At 41.7% G+C, this 21,068-nt stretch overlaps 1 protein-coding gene across 1 annotated transcript; it reads right to left on the reverse strand.

Moving 5' to 3' along the window:
- Positions 1-269: 269 nt before the first annotated feature.
- HPF1 (histone PARylation factor 1) lies at positions 270-8,348 on the reverse strand. Its single transcript, XM_067297902.1, has 8 exons — positions 8,237-8,348; positions 7,132-7,291; positions 6,263-6,449; positions 5,660-5,758; positions 4,354-4,504; positions 3,554-3,641; positions 2,759-2,931; positions 270-546 (listed from the first exon to the last, which is right to left on the reverse strand). The coding sequence occupies exons 1-8, from the start codon at positions 8,288-8,290 to the stop codon at positions 415-417; spliced, it is 1,044 nt and encodes a 347-aa protein (XP_067154003.1). The 5' UTR covers positions 8,291-8,348; the 3' UTR covers positions 270-414.
- Positions 8,349-21,068: the final 12,720 nt, after the last annotated feature.

Genomic DNA, 21,068 nt, shown 5'->3' on the forward strand with positions numbered 1-21,068 from the left:
GGCGAACTTGCCGCTGTTAGCCCCGCTGGGTTTTTAATTGTTTCGGAGGCGCCTCAGCGCCGCACCGCCGCCAGCTGCTTCCTCCTAGGCAGCCGCGCACAGCCGTTAAGCAGAACTCGGCGGAAGGCGGCAAAACCCCCGCGCCCCCCCCCCCCCGGCAACGGCCGTGCGCAGGCGCGCTCCCACCCCTCGGCCCGCCGCCGCTCCCGCGCATGCGCAGGCGGCACCCAGGGCCGACAAGCCAACAGCAAGCACGGAGAGGCGTCTCGTTACTTAGAAAAGCTTTACTGACCACACACGACGCACTTCCATATAAAACACAAAAAGAAAACAAGGAAAACCCCACCTCGACAATGCAAGAACACCCACGTTACTGCGTTGAGGCTTCCCTGCCCCGCAGGCTTGCGCTCCGGCTCACAGTGCGAGCTGGTCCACATTTTCCTCTCTCCGGTTCGCCAAGTGCGACTGGATGATCTCGGCAAAGAGATTCCTCTTCAGCAGGTTGTAAGCAAGAGGCAGCAGCTGACCCACGGTCTTGTGAAAGTACTGTAAACGAGGCGGACAATGAGAAAACCCTTCATTGTTCAGCGGCCTCGTTTATACAGTGAGACAGTGGCCTAACCCTTAGGCTTCACCAGATTCAAATTCCTTTCTCTACCACACCTCAAAAGCACTGTACACACCTGTACTACGCTTGCGTGGGCACAGTAAGGAAAAACTGCCTTTCCTAAACTGCTGCTCAGTTTGCAGGGGGATAATAGGAGCGTGCGTACTAGGGCACGTATTGCACTGTGTATTGCTCTTACAGTAACATCCACGCCTAACAGTCTGAACCAGCTCACTAGTTTTGTGCTCAGCTGCACAAGAACCTGGCCTAACCTCTCTACGTGTGAGGTTAAAGGGAAACACAAGCAGTTCCTTAGTGCTTAGGTTCTCCTATCAAGTAGAGACAAGTTCTATATATTTCTTTCCTTTTTAGGGAGGGTGTAAACCCTGACCTGTGCTCCTCTCACCTCATACAAGAATGTTTAATAGTATGGTATTTTTCTGGACTGGGGGAGGAAGAGATGGAAATCATTTTTACTTTAGCCATACAAAAGATGCCATGGCTAAAGCATGCAGTTGTCTAGCTTCCAGTGTCCCATTATATTCCACAGTAGTACTTCCTAGACTCTGAGAAAGTAACTATTTAAAGTATATAAAAATATACTAAATGCATTTAAATCAGAACATTTTTAGCACGTTATGTTTATTGTACATGTAAGCCCACTATACCTCTCTTATAATGAAGGTTAAGAGGTTAAGCCCTTTTCTATTTCTTGGGTTACAGCTAGAATGACAGCATTTATTCTGGCTCTTTAAGCAATGGGATAGCTAAGATCTAGTCAGAACTGGAAAGCAGCTGTAAGTATCTACAGATAGCAAATTTGTGGTCCCAGCATTTTTGCTGATCATCACATCACTCGGATAAATTGTGTTGTTAGCATGCAAAACCACTGTTAAAACAGAAATCAAAGGTTTTTGTTTTCTGAAAATTATAGCTGCAAAATTATAGCTGTTTCAAAACTGAGGTAATAAGGTACATATCAGGCCACGTCCCAGTATTTTAAGGATGTAATTTGCCACTGAAACTCTTGCAATGACTAGTCTCACATTGCAGTAAGCATGAAGTAAGAAAGGGTTTTGGTCTCTCCCTGCTCAGCCAGTTTGAACTAACTAGTTCCTTCACTGCCCTGCCAGACATAGGGAGCAATTAAGCAGCTGAAACAGTGTAGTCACATAAGTAAGGGTCTTAAATGAGCAGGACATCAGAGGATAATACACCAGATTCTCAGATACTGTGGGGGACTTAAGGGCAGGGTAATAAGACACATATTAATAATTTAACAGGGCACAGGCAGAGCACTGAATTTTACTTTGTTTCAATGAATAATTACTTTAATAGTTTTTTGAGTTAAAGTTCAGAGAGTCCCTTAGCCAATATTATTTTCACTAAGAGAAGCTTTTTTCATGAGTGCTTTCACTGCCATCCATATTACACATGTTGAAACTTCTATTTTAAATGCATTTCCTAGCCTTAGTTTTATTATAGATGATACACTTTTCAGCGATAGGGCCGTGGTATCTTTACGCATGATTAATTAAATGCTAGTAAGTCAATCAGCTTACTTATGATATTCTTTGTTAAAATGGAATAACAATTAGAGAAATTTAGGCATTTACAAATGCAGTTAGCTAGCAGGAAATCTTTTTGTGTACCATACAGGAAGTGTACACAAGCGACTGATCTGGGTTCAATTTTTTCCCCACCAGGTTTGTTTCAGGGATGGGTCAGTTTTTGATCCAGTTAAGCATGAGTGCTTGTGCCAGTACAAGTAATAGGATAGGAGATAGGAGGGATAGCAGGCTACAGATATTCAGTATATCTAGACTAAATGCTTTGCATCTTTAGGAAGTTAGTAACGACTCATTGTCTTATGCATACCAAATCACAAGTGCTAAATGCTATTTAAATGCTTCTGGACTGTGGGATTATGCTTTCATATAAGGAATTTAAATATGGAATGGTGTCATTAATATGATTATGTTATTAATAGTTTCCACAAATTAAGAATACTCTTGTAGTCTTGCATCACAGGAGAACCCCTAGTGATGGCAGTTTGATGAGTTGGGAATAAAGTTCCAAGACACAGAACAACTCCTGGTCCATGCATAAAATAATGCATATTTTGTGAAGTATGAGTGTTGTAGTACTCACATGTGATCCATAGCAAAACAGGTCCATGCCCAGCTCATATCCCATTCCGTAATCACATTCATCATTAGCAAACTGGACAAAAGTGAGCATTTCTTGAATGGGTGCAAAAGCTTTCAGTCTCTGATCGTCAGTAGGAGCATCAACAATGGCCTTACAAATCTTTTTAAGATTAGCTGCAACAATAAAAGGAGAAATATTTAAATGTTAGGAAAAAGAAATTGAATACTGCACTAAAGCTGTTTGTGCCAAAGATGTACTGCACGTGCCACGCTTATATGAAGACTAAGAGGACGCAGCCTGAATTATTGATGAAATGGCTTCTCCTATTCCTTTGCTGCTCATTCCTACCCCACACCCATCCATCTCAATTCCTTGTATAGGGACAAACATTCGCGTGGCAAACTTCGGCAAGGAGCTTATTCAGGTTAGAACACCACCAGGAAAAGAGGGGAAAAATAATAAATAAACCCACAAATCCCTGAATGCAGATCAGTTCTTTGGATCTACTTATCACATGGCTGCAGAAATACTTGTGCCAATACAGAAGAGAGAATAGTCTAAACTACTACTTTAGGAAGTATTATTTCAGTTTTAGTGTTTTTCACTGATTCTCAGCCAGTTTAAAGAAAATACTTAGAGCTCAAGTGTGATGATTAAGACTTTTGCTCTTCACTGCACTGCTGAAAATTTTCAAGTGAAAAATACGAATGCAGTTTGTTTTTTGCCAGAGTACACATGTGATTGCAGACTGTTTACTTAAAAAAAGCAGAAGAACATAGTAAACAAGATCTTTACCATTTGTTTCAGGAAGTTCTCTGTATCCAACATCATTTTTGTCTACAGGAACAACTAGGCCTGCTCCATGAAATGTTTTGGTCACCACCTAAATAAAGAACCAGAAAACTGAAACCAGTACTGTAAGGCAGTAGTATATGACATACAACAACTCACTTCACTAAACATTAGCATTTGACTCCTGGTGGTCAAACCGAATTACAGCATCCAGGTTCAAGGACTCCAGTTTTCTTTCAAGGTATACAGCAGTTATGCTTGCCAAGATGTTTATAAGCATCGAAGTTTAAAATAACTGGAAACTCTACTACAATGAAATTCTGATTGGTAGAAATCATTACAGTCAGCTGTGTAGCGCTGTGCTACATTTGTTCAATCAGCCAGTGCCATAATCTGTTTTTGATACATAGGCAGAAAAACAGTTACTGATTCATATCATCCTTAGCGTTTCCAGTAGATCCAACCCAATTGTTTACATGAATCTTCATTATAAAACAGTTTCGTCCAGGTTTCTCATTTGCTACTGTTACATTTTTAGACTATTTACCCTGCTTTTTTTAATTGAATGCCTTACTTGCCGAGCTATGGTTTGCAAGAGTAAAAAGTTTTGATTTAATCCTATTATTTGGAACACACATATTAATATTTTCTCCTGAAGTTTTCTCTAGAGAGCTGATTAGCTCTGGACATTCTTAAATGCACGCTTCTTTGCAGAATAAAAGAGGGGAAAAAAAAATCAGGTAAGTCAATGAAAAAAGTTTAACAGAACTTAGTTCCTTCTAGTGTTGTATCAAGAGTCGTACTTTCTTATCTCTCTGTTTCATCTTCATGGTTTTCTGTTCAAGAGAATAACCCAGTTCTCTTGCTGTTCTTGTTAGTTTTTCATCTATGTCTTTCAAAATAGCAATTTTCTTATTATCGGTCACTTCCTTAAGTTTTTTTGACAAAAATAATCTGTAAACAGAAGAAACATGTCTTAAAAGAGCTTACCGTAAAACAAACAAAAATATAGCCTTCTAATCATTAAACCTCCAAATCTTATAGTGAAAATTAGGTTTATTTATGCACAGACTACTTAAGTATTCAAGTCTCTCCCTCCCTCTCCCCCCACCCTCCCCCCCCCAAATTGGCACAGACAGTATTCTAGCATTTCCTATCTGTGCTTGCATTACAATATAGTTTATGCAATCTGCAGGTGCTGAAGATTCTCATAAACTCAGTAGCTGCACATTTTTCTGTCTTAACAATTTAATTTGCTGCTTCAGAGCCTTATTTGCTATTTGTCATCTAATCCACACATCATACATATGTAACTGTTTCATCACAATGTTTTCAAAACAAACATTGTTGGTTATTCTGCACTAGACAAGGGTACTTTGCAGGAATGTTTCTTCAGTATGCTTTCCACTTACTAACACGCATCCGTCCTTAGAAAGCTTTCAGTTTTTAACCGACAGATCATGAAATACGAGAATCCACACTTCTGTTGTGTATGTTGATTACGCAGGAGCATGCAAGGCTTCATGGATCATCCTGAGTTACATATCTGTATAAAAATTATCCTGTTCCAGGTCAGCAATGGTACTTCTTACAGTTAACTATTATGTATAAAAGTAATGTATTTATACACACACAAGAACAAAAGCTAGATGTTACTCATTTAGTAAGATGTTTGATTTCCTTCACTACTATTTGAGATGCCCTTTCTATAGTCATGCCAATAAGAAGTACCATGTTTATCTTTTACAGTTATTTCTATTGATGCTTTTATGTTCTGTGCTGTGGGAACATGGGAAGTATTTCAAAACACCAAGTGGGCATTTTATATCAAGAGACTATCTCTTCTAGTCTTTTCAATATAAGTAAAGAATCAGGTAAATAACACCTGTTTATTTTACTTCTAAAGGGAAAATACTTTCAAGAAGCCCATAGAAGCTTTTACAGAGTACCTTAAAGCTTGCTAGCAGTAGTAGGAAATAAATGAGATTTTCTCAAGAAGCAAAGCAAGAAAGATGCATAAGATAGTTGCATTATCCCACATCACATCTACTGATCTATAGATTCTCTTCTATTCTACTTTTCATAAATAAAAGTAAGTAGGAACCTTACTTGACTGCAGCAAATACATTATCACCAACTTGTGAAATCACACAGCTCTTCTTAGCTTCATTTGCACCAACCCACACTGGAAGTTCATCCGGCACATCCCTATTTATGGAAAAGTACATACAAATAGTCAGGTTGTGCCGATTTCTGCTCTCTCAAAGTGAACTTAGTTTGCTGCCTCACCATGCTGCCATCTTCAAAAAACCAACAAAAGAATCCCTAGAGCTAAAGCACTAGAACCTTACAGCACAGTTTTGAAAGGAGCTTTTGTCAATACAGGCAGAGAGAATAGAGGTTCCCTTTATTTCATAAGGCTTGACTTTTTATTCAAAACATTATGGCAAAAGTTAAAGATGAGTAAGTTAAGATGCTTGGGGCGGGGGGAGGCTAAAAAGTATCTAAATCTAGTCTTCAACTGCAGTATCTTCAATGCTTTGACTGTCTTTTATTAAAAACATCAACTCACATTAATATCCCATTATAGAAGGGAAAAATTCTCTCACTGGATGATAGTGCACAGCTCTCAAATCTTGTCTCATCAGAAATATGGAGGAGAAAATTTGCACACAATTACGTTACAGCAAGAGCCTGTTTTAATTAAAATACCTGAAATATCCCATGTGATACTGGGTTTTGCCATCCCCAACAATTATAGTCTGGAATTCCGGGGGATCATAGAAAAATCTCCAGTGAAGATTGAAATCCAGTTCTGTTGATTTTACTTTTTTGTTTATTCCAGCAAGAATATCATATGGTCCAACCAGCTTAAGTCCAACACTTGACACAAGTGCATCTGAAAAGCAAAGCATGAACTGTTTCACCTTCTGGTGACTGCATATCTAAACCATGAAGTTCTTACTGCAGGAGACCCTACCTTTCACATGTGTATCAGTCAGGTATCAGAAACCTCCATAAATCTAAGCAGTCAAACATGCTGTTTACCAGAAAAGGAAAGCCGAGATAGTCTTTTATTCAGATAAGTTTCATTCAAGACTTAGGTTATTAAACTTTTCATATGAAAAGAAATTGCTTTTTAAACATATTACTCTGAAACAGTAATTTCTTGACAATTCAGGGATACCTTATATAATACACTGACCAAGTAAGTTTTTGGCAAGTTGAAGCTTGGGTTGGTATGACTGAACTTTAATTCTGTTCTGACTATTTTGGATATAGTTGTAAGAAGGGCATATTTAAAGGACATTTAGTCCCTTTGCATTACATGATTTAAAAAAAAACAAACTGTATTTCAGAAAGTTTGAAGTGGATTAACATCTCCATGAATATCTCTAGAATTCTTGTGTACACTCATGGAAGTATTATCCTGCATCTCAGCTGAAAACTGAAGCAGCATTAAAATGAATCTTCACTTCCCATTTGCCTACCTTCAGGCTGTTTTTGAGAGTGAAAGTTAAAACAAGGTAACCCCCTTCCCTGTGCCCCCCACAAGCCACACACAAGAACTAAAAACTCACCACTTGGTTTCTCAGGATCTAGCTCCTCACAAAACTTCCAAAATTGGTAGAAGTCTTCAGGTAGTCTAAGCTGATAACAAGTTTCTGCTTCTTGACAAAGATGATCAGGGATATCCGCCTGATTTGACCTTCTCTTTTTGACATCTCCATTTTTTTCACACTGCAGGTAGAAAACAATGAATTGAACATTTGTTTATCAACTCTGCTGCATGTTATTTAAAGCAGCATATGTACAGATTAGAGTATTTCAGGACAGAGTCCCTTACAAAGGCGTTATCTGAGGCAAGTTCTTAAAGCGTATGAAACAGCAAAGTGCTACTCTGATCATAACAAGTCAGTGTGACTTATAGAAGCACTTACTAGCTGATCAAGCAAAGGACTAAGCACGCCCAAAGTTTAATCTAAGTTCTGGACTACTTTAGAAAGACTATTTCCAATCACAGAGCAGCTTGCATCCAAGAAACTCATGTTTTACAGACTCTTAGAAGTCTGAGCAATGAGCAGGAACACTAATTTATCCTGTCTGATTAAACGATGCATCAGGAATCCTCCAAACCTCTAACCCTCTGAACTGCTTTGCTAACCATCATCTGAACTGGTGAATTTTACAGCATAAAACTTCAGAAAAAGCTTAAACTTCAAGGGGTTTTAGAAATGCTATGGTGTGATCTGAAACACGGTGGGAGGCAATCTATTCAAACATGCGTGCCACTAAAGCAGCAGCTTCAAACTATCGCATTCCTAACAATGCTCTTTAAAAAAAAAAAAAGGTAGAAATATCGCCCCCCCCAATTTTAGAAGAATAAAAAGCCAGTTTCTTGTCAGGACAGGACAACGAGGCAGGCATTTCGTCCTTCAAGCGGAGCACCATCAGATTTCTAATTGCGCCACAACAAGAGCAGAGGAGGCAGAGGCATCTGCCAGTGCAGCCGACGAAGGAGCTCCCGCCGGCACCTCGCCCCCGAGCGCCTCAGGCCACGGCCGTCCCCTGCCGCCGCGGCTTCCCCACCCGGGGCCCTTTCTGGGGACGCCCCGCCGGCCGGCTTGGCCCGTTGGGCGCGGCACCCCTCCCCTCCCCCCGCCTCGCGCGCGCGCCAACGGCCACCTGCTCCGGGCCCGCGTCTCCCGCGCGGGGCCGCCGCTTCCCGCCACCTGTCATGCTTCCGCGGGCCGCAGCCCACCCTCCGCGCGCGCGCGCGCGCGCTTCCCAGGTCGTGCCCCGCTACGTCAGCACGCAGCGAGGCACGGAGCGCGCGCGCGCGGGCCGGCCGTTGTGCGCGGGCCTTGCCCCGCCCCTCGCGCGGGGGGGGGCGGGGGCGGTCGTTAAACGGCGGGCGTCGCGTCGGCGCTTTGCTTGGCTCTGCTCGCGACGTCCGGGCGGGGAAGCAGATCCCTACAAGGAGGCGGGGCGGGGCGGGCGCCGCTCCCTGAGAGTTAGAGGTGCTGCCAGGGGCTGGGAACGGCTGCCCCGTAACGAAAGCGTGAGAGAGTCGAGACAGAACAGGTAGCGAGTGCCTCGGGAGAGGAGAGGGGTTCCGCAGGTCTCGGCCCGGGTGGCAACGGCCGGCCCCTTCCGCTGAGAGGATCGAGGCCCTGCCGGGAGAGGCAGCGCGTCTTTCCTCTTCACCAGGAGACGCCTCGCAGCAAGATCAACAGTGAATAAGCATTTTTAGAAGTGCAAAACGTGAATTTGCATCTATGCATCAGCTCATGAGCCAGTCTGCTCCGGTGCTGGCTGGCCGGCCGGCCTGAGTAGGAGTGATTAGAGGAGGAGGTGGCAGGAAGAAAGAGGGATAACTGTACCTTGTAGGCTGTCTTAATTCCAGACTAGAGCAAGAATCAAAACTTTTCTGAAGGGAGGGGTGGGGTTGGAGTGAGTGGGAAGACAATGAATGCAGTTAACTCTTGGTTGCTAGTCTGTTTGTGGGTACAGTTGGATGCTAGAGATTAGCTGGGAAGTATACAACCATTTTCCCACCTCACTAGTAGATTGTAGCTCAGCTCAGGGCTGCCTGTATACTTTTGAGGCTGTGATCTTCTGCTTTGTACCTCAATTACACATATGTGCAAGTTCCTGTAATAGAAGTTAGTCTCCCTTTCCTAACATCCAGCCTTAAGGAAAAGATTACATTTGATTCAGGTAAACACTTCAGATGTAAATTCATATCTGAGGGAGGGAATGACAGTAATTTTCAATACATAAAAACAACCTCTAAAGCCCCTGCTTTAGCATTTGGCAGCTGCCAGTAATGCAAAAATAGCACCACATAATTTCTCTTCCAGTGAAAGAATCAAGAGAACAGTGTGTCACATACAGTAAGTGGAACACATTCTTCAGTTCAGAGAACTGCTTAATCATATTATGCAACTTCCACTCATTTAAATATATTGCTAAAATGCTTTGCACAGAAGAGAGGCCTAAAAAAAACTAATGAAACAACACAGGGAGGTGGCAGGAAGCTGGTTATGTATAAGCCTTCAGTTGTTTGTTTCAGTAACTCAGATTACAGTGTTTCTTTTTCTAGAAGCACAATGTAGTAATTTAACCACAGGAATTCTTTGTATGCAGGAAAAGTACATATATGGCATAAATTCAATGTTTTTTTACCTCCTGCCATCTATTAAAGCTGTAAGTATTTGTTATGGTATAGTTCATCAGGTCAAGCCCAGGAATATGCCTCAGTCCCTTTCACACCCATATGCCAGTGATAGATCATTAAAAGCAATGCGTAGCTAACAAAAACTTAATAATTCTAAAGTCTTATAAAGTTTTCACAGAATGTGAAAGGCTGTTATAATCATAAAATTTGACCTTCTTTACAAAGAGGTCATATTAAAATTGTAGTATTAATCTTAGTTTCACCACTTTTTTTTTTGCTGTTTAATGACTGAAGATTTTGATATAATGTGGAAGTTACATTTGCAATGTTCATTATTGAGTTATGGACTATGTTACAGGGAGCTCTATGTTCATGATGTTGCTTCCTGTCTGTAACAATAGCTAGTAGCAGGAAATTCATAGAAACCATGGACAGATACCAGGTAGATGGAGGATAATCAGTGACATAATGTTTCCTCCTTCAGTTGGAGGAATTATTGTTTAAGTCAACATACATATTAAACTTTGCTTGCCAAAATCCCGCACACATTAGGAAGGAGTATTAAATTCCAAATTTGAACCTTAAGAGACAGATTCATAAATACCTAATAGCCTCTGGTTAAGCTGAAACAAGGCACAAAAACTCACTAAGGAACCATGAACCTAATTTTCTTCCCGAGAAGTATGAAGAGCACTGCCCTGAGGTTTCCTTGGGGTGTGTTTTTTAATATTAGTCTCACTCTCACTCCATAATTTCTAGTATATCAGATCTTAACCTTAGCTGAGGCTAGATAAAACAGCACCTGAAGGAATGACATTTTCTCAGTAGCTTGATGGGACTGATTCCCTGATGACTTGGGTTCTTAATTCCCAAGAGAATAAGGGCCTACCTTTCTCCCCCCATATCATAACTATGTTATATACTCTAACTTTACTTACCTGAATTCTAACCTTATTCAGAGAACTGATTCAATGACATGAAAGGTACTGATATTTCCGATTTTAACGCTGAAATTAAGAAATGAATACTAAGTTGTGCCACCATTACTATTTTAGGATCAGCTTTTTTCCTATTGCAAGGTGATGTTAATTCCTTAATTAACCTCACCTCCAAGCCTGTAACTTTGCAGATGTTTATCAAGCCCTCTTCTCCTCTCAGTCTTTTTTAACTAAAAGAAACCATTCACATAGCCATTTGCAATTCTACAAGTACAATTTTAATAAGGCAAATGCAAAAGCGACAAAGATAGCTGAAACACAGCTCACAACTTAATCCTGCCATATTATAGTCTTCCGCTACAAAACAAGTAAATGAAATCAGCATGAAAGCTTCTACCTTCATTCTTAGTCAAGAAGATAGGAGTACCTTTGCAGAGATGGAGGGAGAACTTTGAAAACTGTTCAGAGATTGACATTTACCTCTTACAGTATTTCACCTAACATTGAGAAGTGGGAGGTGAAGTTCTGATCAATTCATTTTAGGTGTGCCAGTATTTCATAAAGCAAAGCTGGAAAAATGTAAGTTAGCTAGCAAAATGCTTCTGCATTGGCATAGTATTAGTATTTGTGCTGCCTTTCAACAGCCTAGCTTGGAGAGCCCCTTTACTACTTAACTGAAGATAAAGCTCTTTGAAGTTTATGGATCAGTTGATTTCTCATTCTTTTTTCCATACAACCTATTAAAGTCTTTGAGAGCACCCCTCTTCTAGAATAGCCTGCAGTTCAGTGATACCCCAGAAGGGAAGGGTACATAAACTCCAGAAGGGGAAATATTAATAAGCCCCCTCCAGCTGAAAAACCTCAGTCTCTCACACTTACCAGGCAGGTGCCCCAGCCACTCAATTATTGTGTGTATTTAAAATAAAAATCATTGCCTATTTTTTATGTGTAATTCGTTATCCTTTATATAGATTTTCCAAGCAATTTTAGAATGAGTGCCTCATGAGAAATAGGTAATGAATTGCCCAGTTACGTGGTCCTGTCCCATCAGGCTTGAGGTAACTGGGTGGAATACACCTAACTATATTTATTTCTGAACATAACCACAATCATGATCTTGATGGAACTGAGCTGCAGTTGAGCTGTGGTTATGTTCAGAAACCTGACTTTGCATGACTACATAGGTAAAAGGGGCATTTTTGAGGTTAGGTGCATCTAGTGCAGATGGCAGCTGAAAAGGGGTTTGAAAACAGCAGTTTTGGGCTTAAGTACACACTTTAGATTCATTAAACTGTCTCGGTTACTCTTCAGTAAGTCTTTATCCTTATCAGTTCTTTTCTGAAGTGGAGAGAGAGATTGTAAGGTGCCATGTAGTGTAGTTATACCCTACAGGCCCTTAAAAAAGAAACTTAAGATACTGAATGATTATTCAGTGCACTGTAGTAATTTTTCTGTGGAAAAAGTGGTAACTCCATCTGTCCACACCTACCGCCAAACAATTTTTTCTCACTTCTGAGATCCTAGATTTTAAAAGGGTATATAATTTGATACTGTTAGCCATATTGTCATTCTTTCTGTTACAACCTATAAGGCTGTGACATGGAAAACTTTCTACAAAAAAGGACAATGACTAAAGCAAGACATAAAATATAGTATTTTAAAGACCCCTCCTTCAAACTGTTGAGCATAAGCCTCCTGAGTCTATACCATCAGACTTCTGAATCAGCATAAGCAGTAAGAACTTAATTCTCAAAGAAGAGATTAATCTGCAAAGTAGCTTTATCAAGCTGTAAAGCCATCTGTATAATTAGTCCTACTCTACAGTGAGCCTAGTCCTTTTTTTAAAAGCATTTATAAATATTCATTGACAACTTTTGTGAGAAACCACAGAACTGGAATCAGTAGTCCTGGAACAAAACCTTTCCTACCTGCTTTCTCACAAAGTTTAGTAGAGATTTCCTGTGTATACATTTAATTAACCTAATGAGGTCACCAATACCTCAGTACATCTTATACAGGGACTTTTCCTTTCCCAAGTCTGTTTCCAAGATTATTGCTTAATATCAAAAGTTGCTAAAGCATGCCCCATTCTATGACAGAGTCTCAGTTCTTCATTTCAGAATTTTATAGCCATTAGTCATTGTGAAGAAAGCCTTCATGAGTTAAAAGCCTGAGCCAAAGTTTTATCAGCTAGTAAGATACCAGAAAGAAGACATGAAGGGTTGTCAAAATCCAGTTTAATCTTCCTGCCATTCCCAGTCATTTATGCTCATAGCTTTCCTTCAGAGTTCCAGTTATCCTCCTTTCACCCCTTAGAGGGTTCAGATTTGCTCACCTGTGAAAAAAGGTATCAAAAACAAGGAAGTTATGCTGTCCAGATATTCTCACATTCCAGAGACAAATTTAAGGACAGAGTTATCTGCAAGACACAGATATAGTCTAGTCTGCATTACAAAATTAGATGGGGCATGATATGGTTCACCATCCTTTTTTTCCCCTACTCTAAGGGTATACAGCTGGAGGCAATCAGTAAAATCATAACTGGGTACTTCCTCTTGCAGTTTAGGTACTCTTGATGGATGTGCGCTCATCAGTCACTGCCACATATTGATAACTAGTTTGCCCTAGACAGATACACACATACATATATGTATATACATACATATATGTATATAGAGGAAGTCTAATTTCTGTTCAAGTACTTTCTGCAAATGAGCAAGATGCTGCATTTCTCAAGCCACAAGAGGGAGCCATTTAAATTCTTGTTATTAAAAAAAGCAAAAGAAAGAAGTTTGAAGAACTAAGACAAGAAAAAGCATCTTAATGCACAATTGACCAGATTGTTGTCGTTTTGCACCATTCAGTACATCTCCTTTCAGAGACAGTCTGCTTAACTCCAGAGAATTTAATCTTACTGTAAATAATGCCAGTATATGTACCAAGTCTGTTGAGGGTGGGGATGTGCGCACGCGTGTCAGCTGTCATTGTGTAGTCATGTAGAATGCAGTGTGGAAGAAGGCACAAATGCAGTGAACTTGTGCTATTTTGAAACAGTTTTAGCACTGCAGCTTCTTAAGTGAAGGTTTGGTTCTTAATTGCCAGCCTTCTCCTCAGAGTAAGCCTCAAATAATCCTCAGATCACACAGAGCTTTTGTTCCTAGGATTATTAGCTTCTGTGGGGCAGCTCCACATTTTCAGGTTCAGAAGAGGACATGCCCTACCTCCCATCAAAATCAGGATGACCAGGAGCTGTGGCCACATTCAATGTCAAGGACAAGGTTTGCCTCCGGGCAGGTTGTGCGCAAGCGAGCAGTGCTGCGGTGGAGCTGCAGAGGCGCACAGGACCTCTGCTGAGTCACCGCATCGCTGCTGCGGGTGCTGCCAGGTTGGCCTGGTGCCCTGCCAGCTCCCCTCGTGCTTCTGCGAGGTAGGCTGTGTCAATCTGCATGAATGAAAGAAGAAAACACAGTGGGAGGAGGAAAAAAAAGTCTCTGGAAGAAAACTAATTGGGATACTGCAAGAAGTCTATTCCCCAAGAAATCCTGAAGCCTTTCAGGTTGCTGTATATTGTGGCTATTTAAAGAAGAATATGGATGAGCACATACAGTAGTCTTTGCAGTGAAGGTTTCAGAGTTACATATACGTCTCTACTCATTTTAGTCTAGTGGTTAGTATTAGTTTGGCATTGATTCAGTGATCCTTGTAGTAACTGCTCTTGACAGGAAAGTAAACTCATAGCTTGGCACTGCTGTAATCCAGCACTTTGAACCACTGTTTATTTAGATCTGACAGCTAGCAGTAGACTGTCATTTTTAAGGTGGCCGTAGTATTTTACTGCAAGGCAAAGCCTCTCTTTTTGCTCTATTTTAAATACAGGAAAAACATTCTGTTCACATAAATTAGTACTTGGAATACTGACCCCTACAGCTACCATATTCTACATTTAACTTACTTAGTTAACTTACTTGATTTTGGAGAACTGCAATTTAAGTAAAATCATTTACTATATCTACCAGTTAAGATTTACAGATGGCCAATAGTCTATCAGAAGACTATGCAGATGCCTAGTTTACCAGGAAGCAGTACTAAGTACATTGAAAGCAGCTGTCAAGCTCAGTTCAGCTAAACGTATTGTCCCACAAAGCCAAGAGTCTTCACTTAAGAGTTTGCCCCTACAAGGGTCAGTTAACAACATAAACACCTGTTTAAAAAGGACTTTTGTTTCTCAAACAAAAGTAGAACTATTGAATTAGTAAGCCTAACCCAATTTTATTTCTAGTAGGATATTACTTTCTGAGCTAGCCAATCACTGTACAAGATTTGTTTTCCAGTTATGCTTTGCTTATTTGTGGATGCTGTGCTTCTCTTCATCTGTAACCTTTCAGATTAAACCCTTCCTAACCCTTTTCCTAATAGGAAAAAAGAATGATTTAATGTACATGCCTATCACCAACACAAATCCTGCATGTGTTGTTTTATCATTAGTAACTTTGAAGACTGTCATATCTTTCATATTTACTTATATGTACAATAGTACACACCTTAGCAGAGTGTGTATCTTACCTCCCAATTATGATTTTCTCAACTGTGTTTCAGTGGGACAACTTCCCAATGTATGGGGTAATTCACATTCTGCTTTCACTGTAGGTTATGGTGACAATACAAATTATGAAACTGTGTTCACTAAGTGTTGACTGAAGATGCTAAGGTTTCATTTGGTACATATGCCCTGCCTCCCTCCCCCATGTGATAATGGGGTGAGGGGGTGGAGAATAGTGGCTCTGAGTCATTTTTAGCTTAGGCTGGAGTGAGTCAGGAGGCAAGCAGTTCAGTATAATTCCTTCTCTCCGTTTTATTCAGGGTCTAAAATTGGTTGAATTGATTATATTTCTATTATCTGAGGAGAGCTAGAGAACTGCTGGCTCTAACTGGCTGACAAGACTCCTTTAGGAGCTGAGTAAATCCATTTTTATATTTTAACATCCCAAGAGGCAGTAATTTATATTTTCAGATAAACCACTCTCAAATAATAAGTACTGTGGCAATTACTGCTCTGAGATTCACTAAATCCTCAGATATAGTGTATGGTTTAGTGTGAACAATCCAATTATAGTTAGCAGCTTCTGTAAGAAACATTCCTTCTTGCGTTTTGCTCTGTACCCTGAAACCACAAAACATTAAAAGGAACAAAAGTTCTAGGCTAGATTTAGCCTAAATCTTAAAGACAGTGCTAAAAATGTATTCTTGACTTTGCGCCTCTGTTCATATCTAAGGCTCTTCACTTGGACCTGCTTGGCTATTTCCCACACCAGATGGTTTCCTGTGCCATCTTACAATAGACTACTGCCTTAGACACCTTCTAGCCAGTATCACAGGACCTGGCATATTCCCATGGTGCCATTCCTGACTAACAGCCTCAGTGCTCAGAGCTGTGTAGCATCTGCACAGCCCATTTGTTAATAAGTTAGCTTTCTTAATTCAGGTGCAGCACTGTGCTGACACAGCTCTACTGTTCCAGTTCTGTAACCAGTTAAATGTGATGCTCGGCTGGGATTGCTACACTGCACCATTGCACAACATAAATTGCTCTGTTTTATGTGACCCCACTTCCCATTCGTCTTGGTACTTGCTTATGGCAGCTTATAACATCACAACAGGGTAATAGTTCTAAAGCCTTTCCCCATGTCTACAGCCTACTCAAAGACAATGGCACTAAGGCAGGTTTATGCGCAGCATGAGAAACAACCCTATTCTCATCAGGGTGATGGTGGGAGGAGGTGAAGCCTGGCCTCCACCCTTGATGCAGATCTGCTGAAGCCTTGGGCTTGCCACCCCTTTCACATCAGAGCTAAATCTGCCTTTAGTGTAGTAACCTAATTCTTACTGACTCCATAGGAAGCTACAAACACAGTATGTCCGAAAGCCCAGTCCTTTGCACCACAAGAAGAGACTGGCATGCTTCCTCAGCTTCAAGGAACCAACATGTTCTTGTGCAACTTTGTTCCTTTAGGGCCTACAGCTTTTTGAACAGACAGATGTGTATATATGTGGAAAAGCAATTTAGACAGCTGTAGCATCAACACTGATAGATATAAAAAAGTAGGTTATTGGCCCCAGAAATCTATTATATAGTCCTTTCACAATAGGATTTTATCTTTAATAGCATCAGCCTTTACTGTTGAGATTTTGTGAAGTTAAGCTTTGTCTTTGTTGGGATGTACTGTTTTTCACAAGCAAAAACACCCACAGCTCTTAGAGATTAGGGATTTTGTAAGCACACCAAAACCACTTTTTGGCAGCTACCCACAGTAGTATGCCAGCTTTTTAAGCCACCAATTTAATTACCAAAACAGAATACAAGCTCTGAGCAGTTTTTCATAGTATGTTGGCAAAAAATACCCAAGGTTTGCCTCTGTCTTGAAAGCTGTTTTAGGACCCTTCCTAGAGGCTGCTAAATTGGCAGTATTAGTGATAGTACCAGCTGGCTGAGTTGTCTTTAAAAACACCCCCCCCAAAAAAAACAAAACAAAACAAAACAAAACAACCCACCACTACTACACACACACACAAAAATCCAACCCTGATATTACACAGATACAAGTCTCCATGTCCGGAGAGGCCAGTCTCCCAGTTGAGAGGCAATGTCCTTTCTTTTAAATTGATCATCAACTTTACCCTTGTAAAGAGCAGCAAAAGAAGAATCTAGATCCTCAAGTTGTACTGGTGAAGAACTACAGGGCATTGTTTCCTTGGCATAGACATAAAATAAGCAAACGTAGCAGAGAGAGATGCTATTTGATAATTAATCTTTTCAGGTATTTAAATCTTAAAAAAAAATAATCTAAGAACACTATATGCAAGATGATAACCTCAGTGCTCAAAATATTTTTGTGCTATATCTAGAGTTAAAGGGCTACAACTTCACCATTGACTAGGAACCTAATTCTTACCCATGGGGTTAAGAACAGTTTAGCCACTGCGTAAGAACACAGTTCTTACCACTCAGCTTACTCACAGTTAAAAGCGTTCTTTCCCCCTCTGCTTCATAGACAACATAGTGCATCATCTCAACACAGCCTAGCTAGTACCTCTCTTTACAAAGCAACAGTTGTTGCTTTCTCAGCAGAAAGCAGACAGCATAAACACACCAGCTATTGTCAGACAAGGTCTCTGTCTTTCCACTCAGAGCAGAAGCAAATAAAGCCTCTTATTAAATTACACATCCCAGCAGATTTAAAAAAAAAAAAGAAAGAGAAAGAAAGAAGGAGAGAGATAAAGAGAGAAAGAAAAAAAAGAAAGAAAGAAAGAAAGGTTCTCACCATTGCAGGACAAAAAAAATCCAGAAGTACTACTTAAATCTAAGGGCTTATGGAGAAAGCTATATGATTTCTTACTACAGGCTAGCGTGAAGCTGATGTAACTTTTTCTCTCATGTAGATGCTCTCTTACAGGTGTCAGCCTTGGCTGGTAGGTTGCAGGATCTCAGCTGTACCTGCTCCCTGGCTGTTTAAGCCCTTCATGTCTGGTTCCAGGTTTTGGCAAGTGTAACTGAAAAAAAGCTTTGTAGGCTTGAGATTTTAGATTGTTTAGATTGTTAGATTAGCTCAAGCAGTTTGTAGTGCCCCAAAACCCCCACAGTGTAACTCACCACACTTTCTTTTTTCCTGCTTAATTTTCATATTTTTCCCTTACACATTCCAGTCTCTCCTACTTACCTCCTTGCCTTCATCGCATATCAGAAGAGATAAAAGATGTATAATTTCCTTTGAAAAAGAAGAGGAGAAATCTAGACAGGGGCCTCATTAGATTGCATATGCTTCCTACATCATAGAAAATATACTCAATAATATGACAACTGCAAGTCTTTTCTTCCTTTTTGTTACAGAGCATGAGTGCTGGCTTAGAAGAATAGCAGTATTTCTCATACTGATTCCACCATTCAAATAATTCTGTATAACCAAAGGAACTAATTAAGGAAAAGGAAGATGCTGAAAAGCAGCAAATGGAGCATGTATTTTGAAAATAGAAATTGTGGAAATTCTCTGGTTGAACTACCACTAGTTGTGCATTTATTACTATAGGTGGGTCAACAGCTCATTAATAGTAAAAAAGTGAATCTTGGATAGAATCACAGAATCACAGAATGGTTGAGGTTGGAAGGGACCTCTGGAGATCATCTAGTCCAACCCCTCTGCTCAAGCAGGGTCACCTAGAGCACCTTGCACAGGATCGCGTCCAGGCAGGTTTTGAATATCTCCAGAGAAGGAGACTCCACAGCCTCTCTGGGCAACCTGTTCCAGTGCTCTGTCACCCTCACAGTGAAAAAGTATTTCCTCATGTTCAGATGGAACTGTCTGTGTTTCAGTTTGTGCCCGTTGCCTCGTGTCCTGTCACTGAGCACCACTGAAAAGAGTCTGGCTCCATCCTCTTGACACCCTCCCTTCAGATACTTGTACACGTTAATAAGATCTCCTCTCAGCCTTCTCTTCTCCAGGCTAAACAGGCCAAGCTCTCTCTGTCTTTCCTCATAAGAGAGATGCTCCAGTCCCCTAATCATCTTTGTAGCCCTTCGCTGAACTTGCTCCAGTAGTGCCACATCCCTCTTGTACTGGGGAGCCCAGAACTGAACGCAGTACTCCAGATGGGGCCTCAGCAGGGCTGAGTAGAGGGGGAGAATCACCTCCCTCGACCTGCTGGCAACACCCTTCCTGATGCACCCCAGGATACCATTGGCCTTCTTGGCCACAAGGGCACATTGCTGCCTCATGCTTAACTTGGTGTCCACCAGCACTCCCAGGTCCTTCTCAGCAGAGCTGCTTTCCAGCAGGTCAACCCCCAACCTGTACTGGTGCATGGGGTTACTCCTCCCCAGGTGCAGGACCCTGCACTTGCCGTTGTTGAACTTCATGAGGTTCCTCTCCGCCCACCTCTCCAGCCTGTCCAGGTCTCTCTGAATGGCAGCACAGCCCTCTGGTGTATCGGCCACTCCTCCCAGTTTTGTATTGTCGGCAAACTTGCTGAGGGTGCACTCCATCCCTTCATCCAGGTCACTGATGGTTGAACAAGACTGGACCCAGTACTGACCCCTGGGGGACACCGCTAGCTACAGGCCTCCAACTAGACTCTGCACCGCTGATCACAACCCTCTGAGCTCTGCCATTCAGCCACTTCTCAATCCACCTCACTGTCCACTCATCTAACCCACACTTCCTGAGCTTGTCTATGAGAACAGTGTCAAAAGCCTTGCTGAAGTTGAGGGAGACAACATCCACTGCTCTCCCCTCATCTACCCAGGCAGTCATTCCATCATAGAAGGCTGTCAGATTGGTTAAGCATGATTTCCCCTTGGTGAAGCCATGCTGACTACCCCTGATCACTTTCTTGTCCTCCACATGCTTGGAGATGGCCTCCAGGATGAGCTGCTCCATCACCTTTGCAGGGATGGAGGTGAGGCTGACTGGCCTGTAGTTCCCTGGGTCCTCCTTCTTGCCCTTTTTGAAGACTGGGGTGACACTGGCTTTCTTCCAGTCTTCAGGCACCTCTCCTGTTCTCCATGACCTTTCAAAGATGATGGAGAGTGGCTTAGCAATAACGTCCGCCAGCTCCCTCAGCACTTGTGGGTGCATCCCATCAGGGCCCATGGATTTGTGGGTGTCAAGTTTGCTTAAATGATCTCTAACCCACTCCTCCTCCACCAAGGGAAAGTCTTCCTTTCTCCAGACTTTCTCTCTTGCCTCCAGGGTCTGGGATTCCTGAGGGCTGGCCTGAGCAGAAAAGACTGAAGCAAAGAAGGCATTCAGTAACTCTGCCTTCTCTGCATCCTTTGTCACCAGGGCACCCACCCCATTCAGCAAAGGGCCCACATTTTCCCTAGTCTTCCTCTTGCTCCTGATGTATTTGAAGAAGCCCTTCTTGTTGTCCTTGACATCTCTCGCCAGATTTAATTCCAAATGGGCCTTAGCCTTCCTCGTCGCATCCCTGCATACTCTGGCAACGTTCCTATATTCCTCCCAAGTGGCCTGTCCCCCTTTCCACTTTCTGTAGACTTCCTTCTTCTGGTTGAGTTTTGCCAGGAACTCCTTGCTCATCCATGCAGGTCTCCTACCTCCTTTGCTTGACTTCCTACTCATAGGGATGCACCGCTCTTGAGCCTGGAGGAAGTGATGCTTGAATATTAACCAGCTCTCTTGAACGCCCCTTCCTTCTAGGGCCCTAACCCATGGGATTCCTCCAAGTAGGTCCCTGAAGAGGCCAAAGTTTGCTCTCCTGAAGTCCAGGGTTGCAATCCTGCTTAGTGCCCTGCCTCCTCCTCGCGGGATCCTGAACTCTGCCATCTCATGGTCACTGCAGCCAAGGCTGCCCCCGACCTTCACATCTTCCACCAGTCCTTCTTTGTTTG

Source organism: Apteryx mantelli, chromosome 5, assembly GCF_036417845.1.
Source record: "Apteryx mantelli isolate bAptMan1 chromosome 5, bAptMan1.hap1, whole genome shotgun sequence".
NCBI lineage: Eukaryota > Metazoa > Chordata > Aves > Apterygiformes > Apterygidae > Apteryx > Apteryx mantelli.

What these genes read in the sequence shown, in the direction of transcription:
- HPF1 (XM_067297902.1), bottom strand. Translation starts at nt 8,290, where the DNA reads ATGACAGGTGGCGGGAAGCGGCGGCCCCGCGCGGGAGACGCGGGCCCG. An exon ending in GAGACGCGGGCCCGGAGCAG is followed by an intron (nt 7,292 to 8,236) that starts GTGGCCGTTGGC and finishes TTCTACCTGCAG; the next exon opens with TGTGAAAAAAATGGAGATGT. An exon ending in AGATCCTGAGAAACCAAGTG is followed by an intron (nt 6,450 to 7,131) that starts GTGAGTTTTTAG and finishes TTTGCTTTTCAG; the next exon opens with ATGCACTTGTGTCAAGTGTT.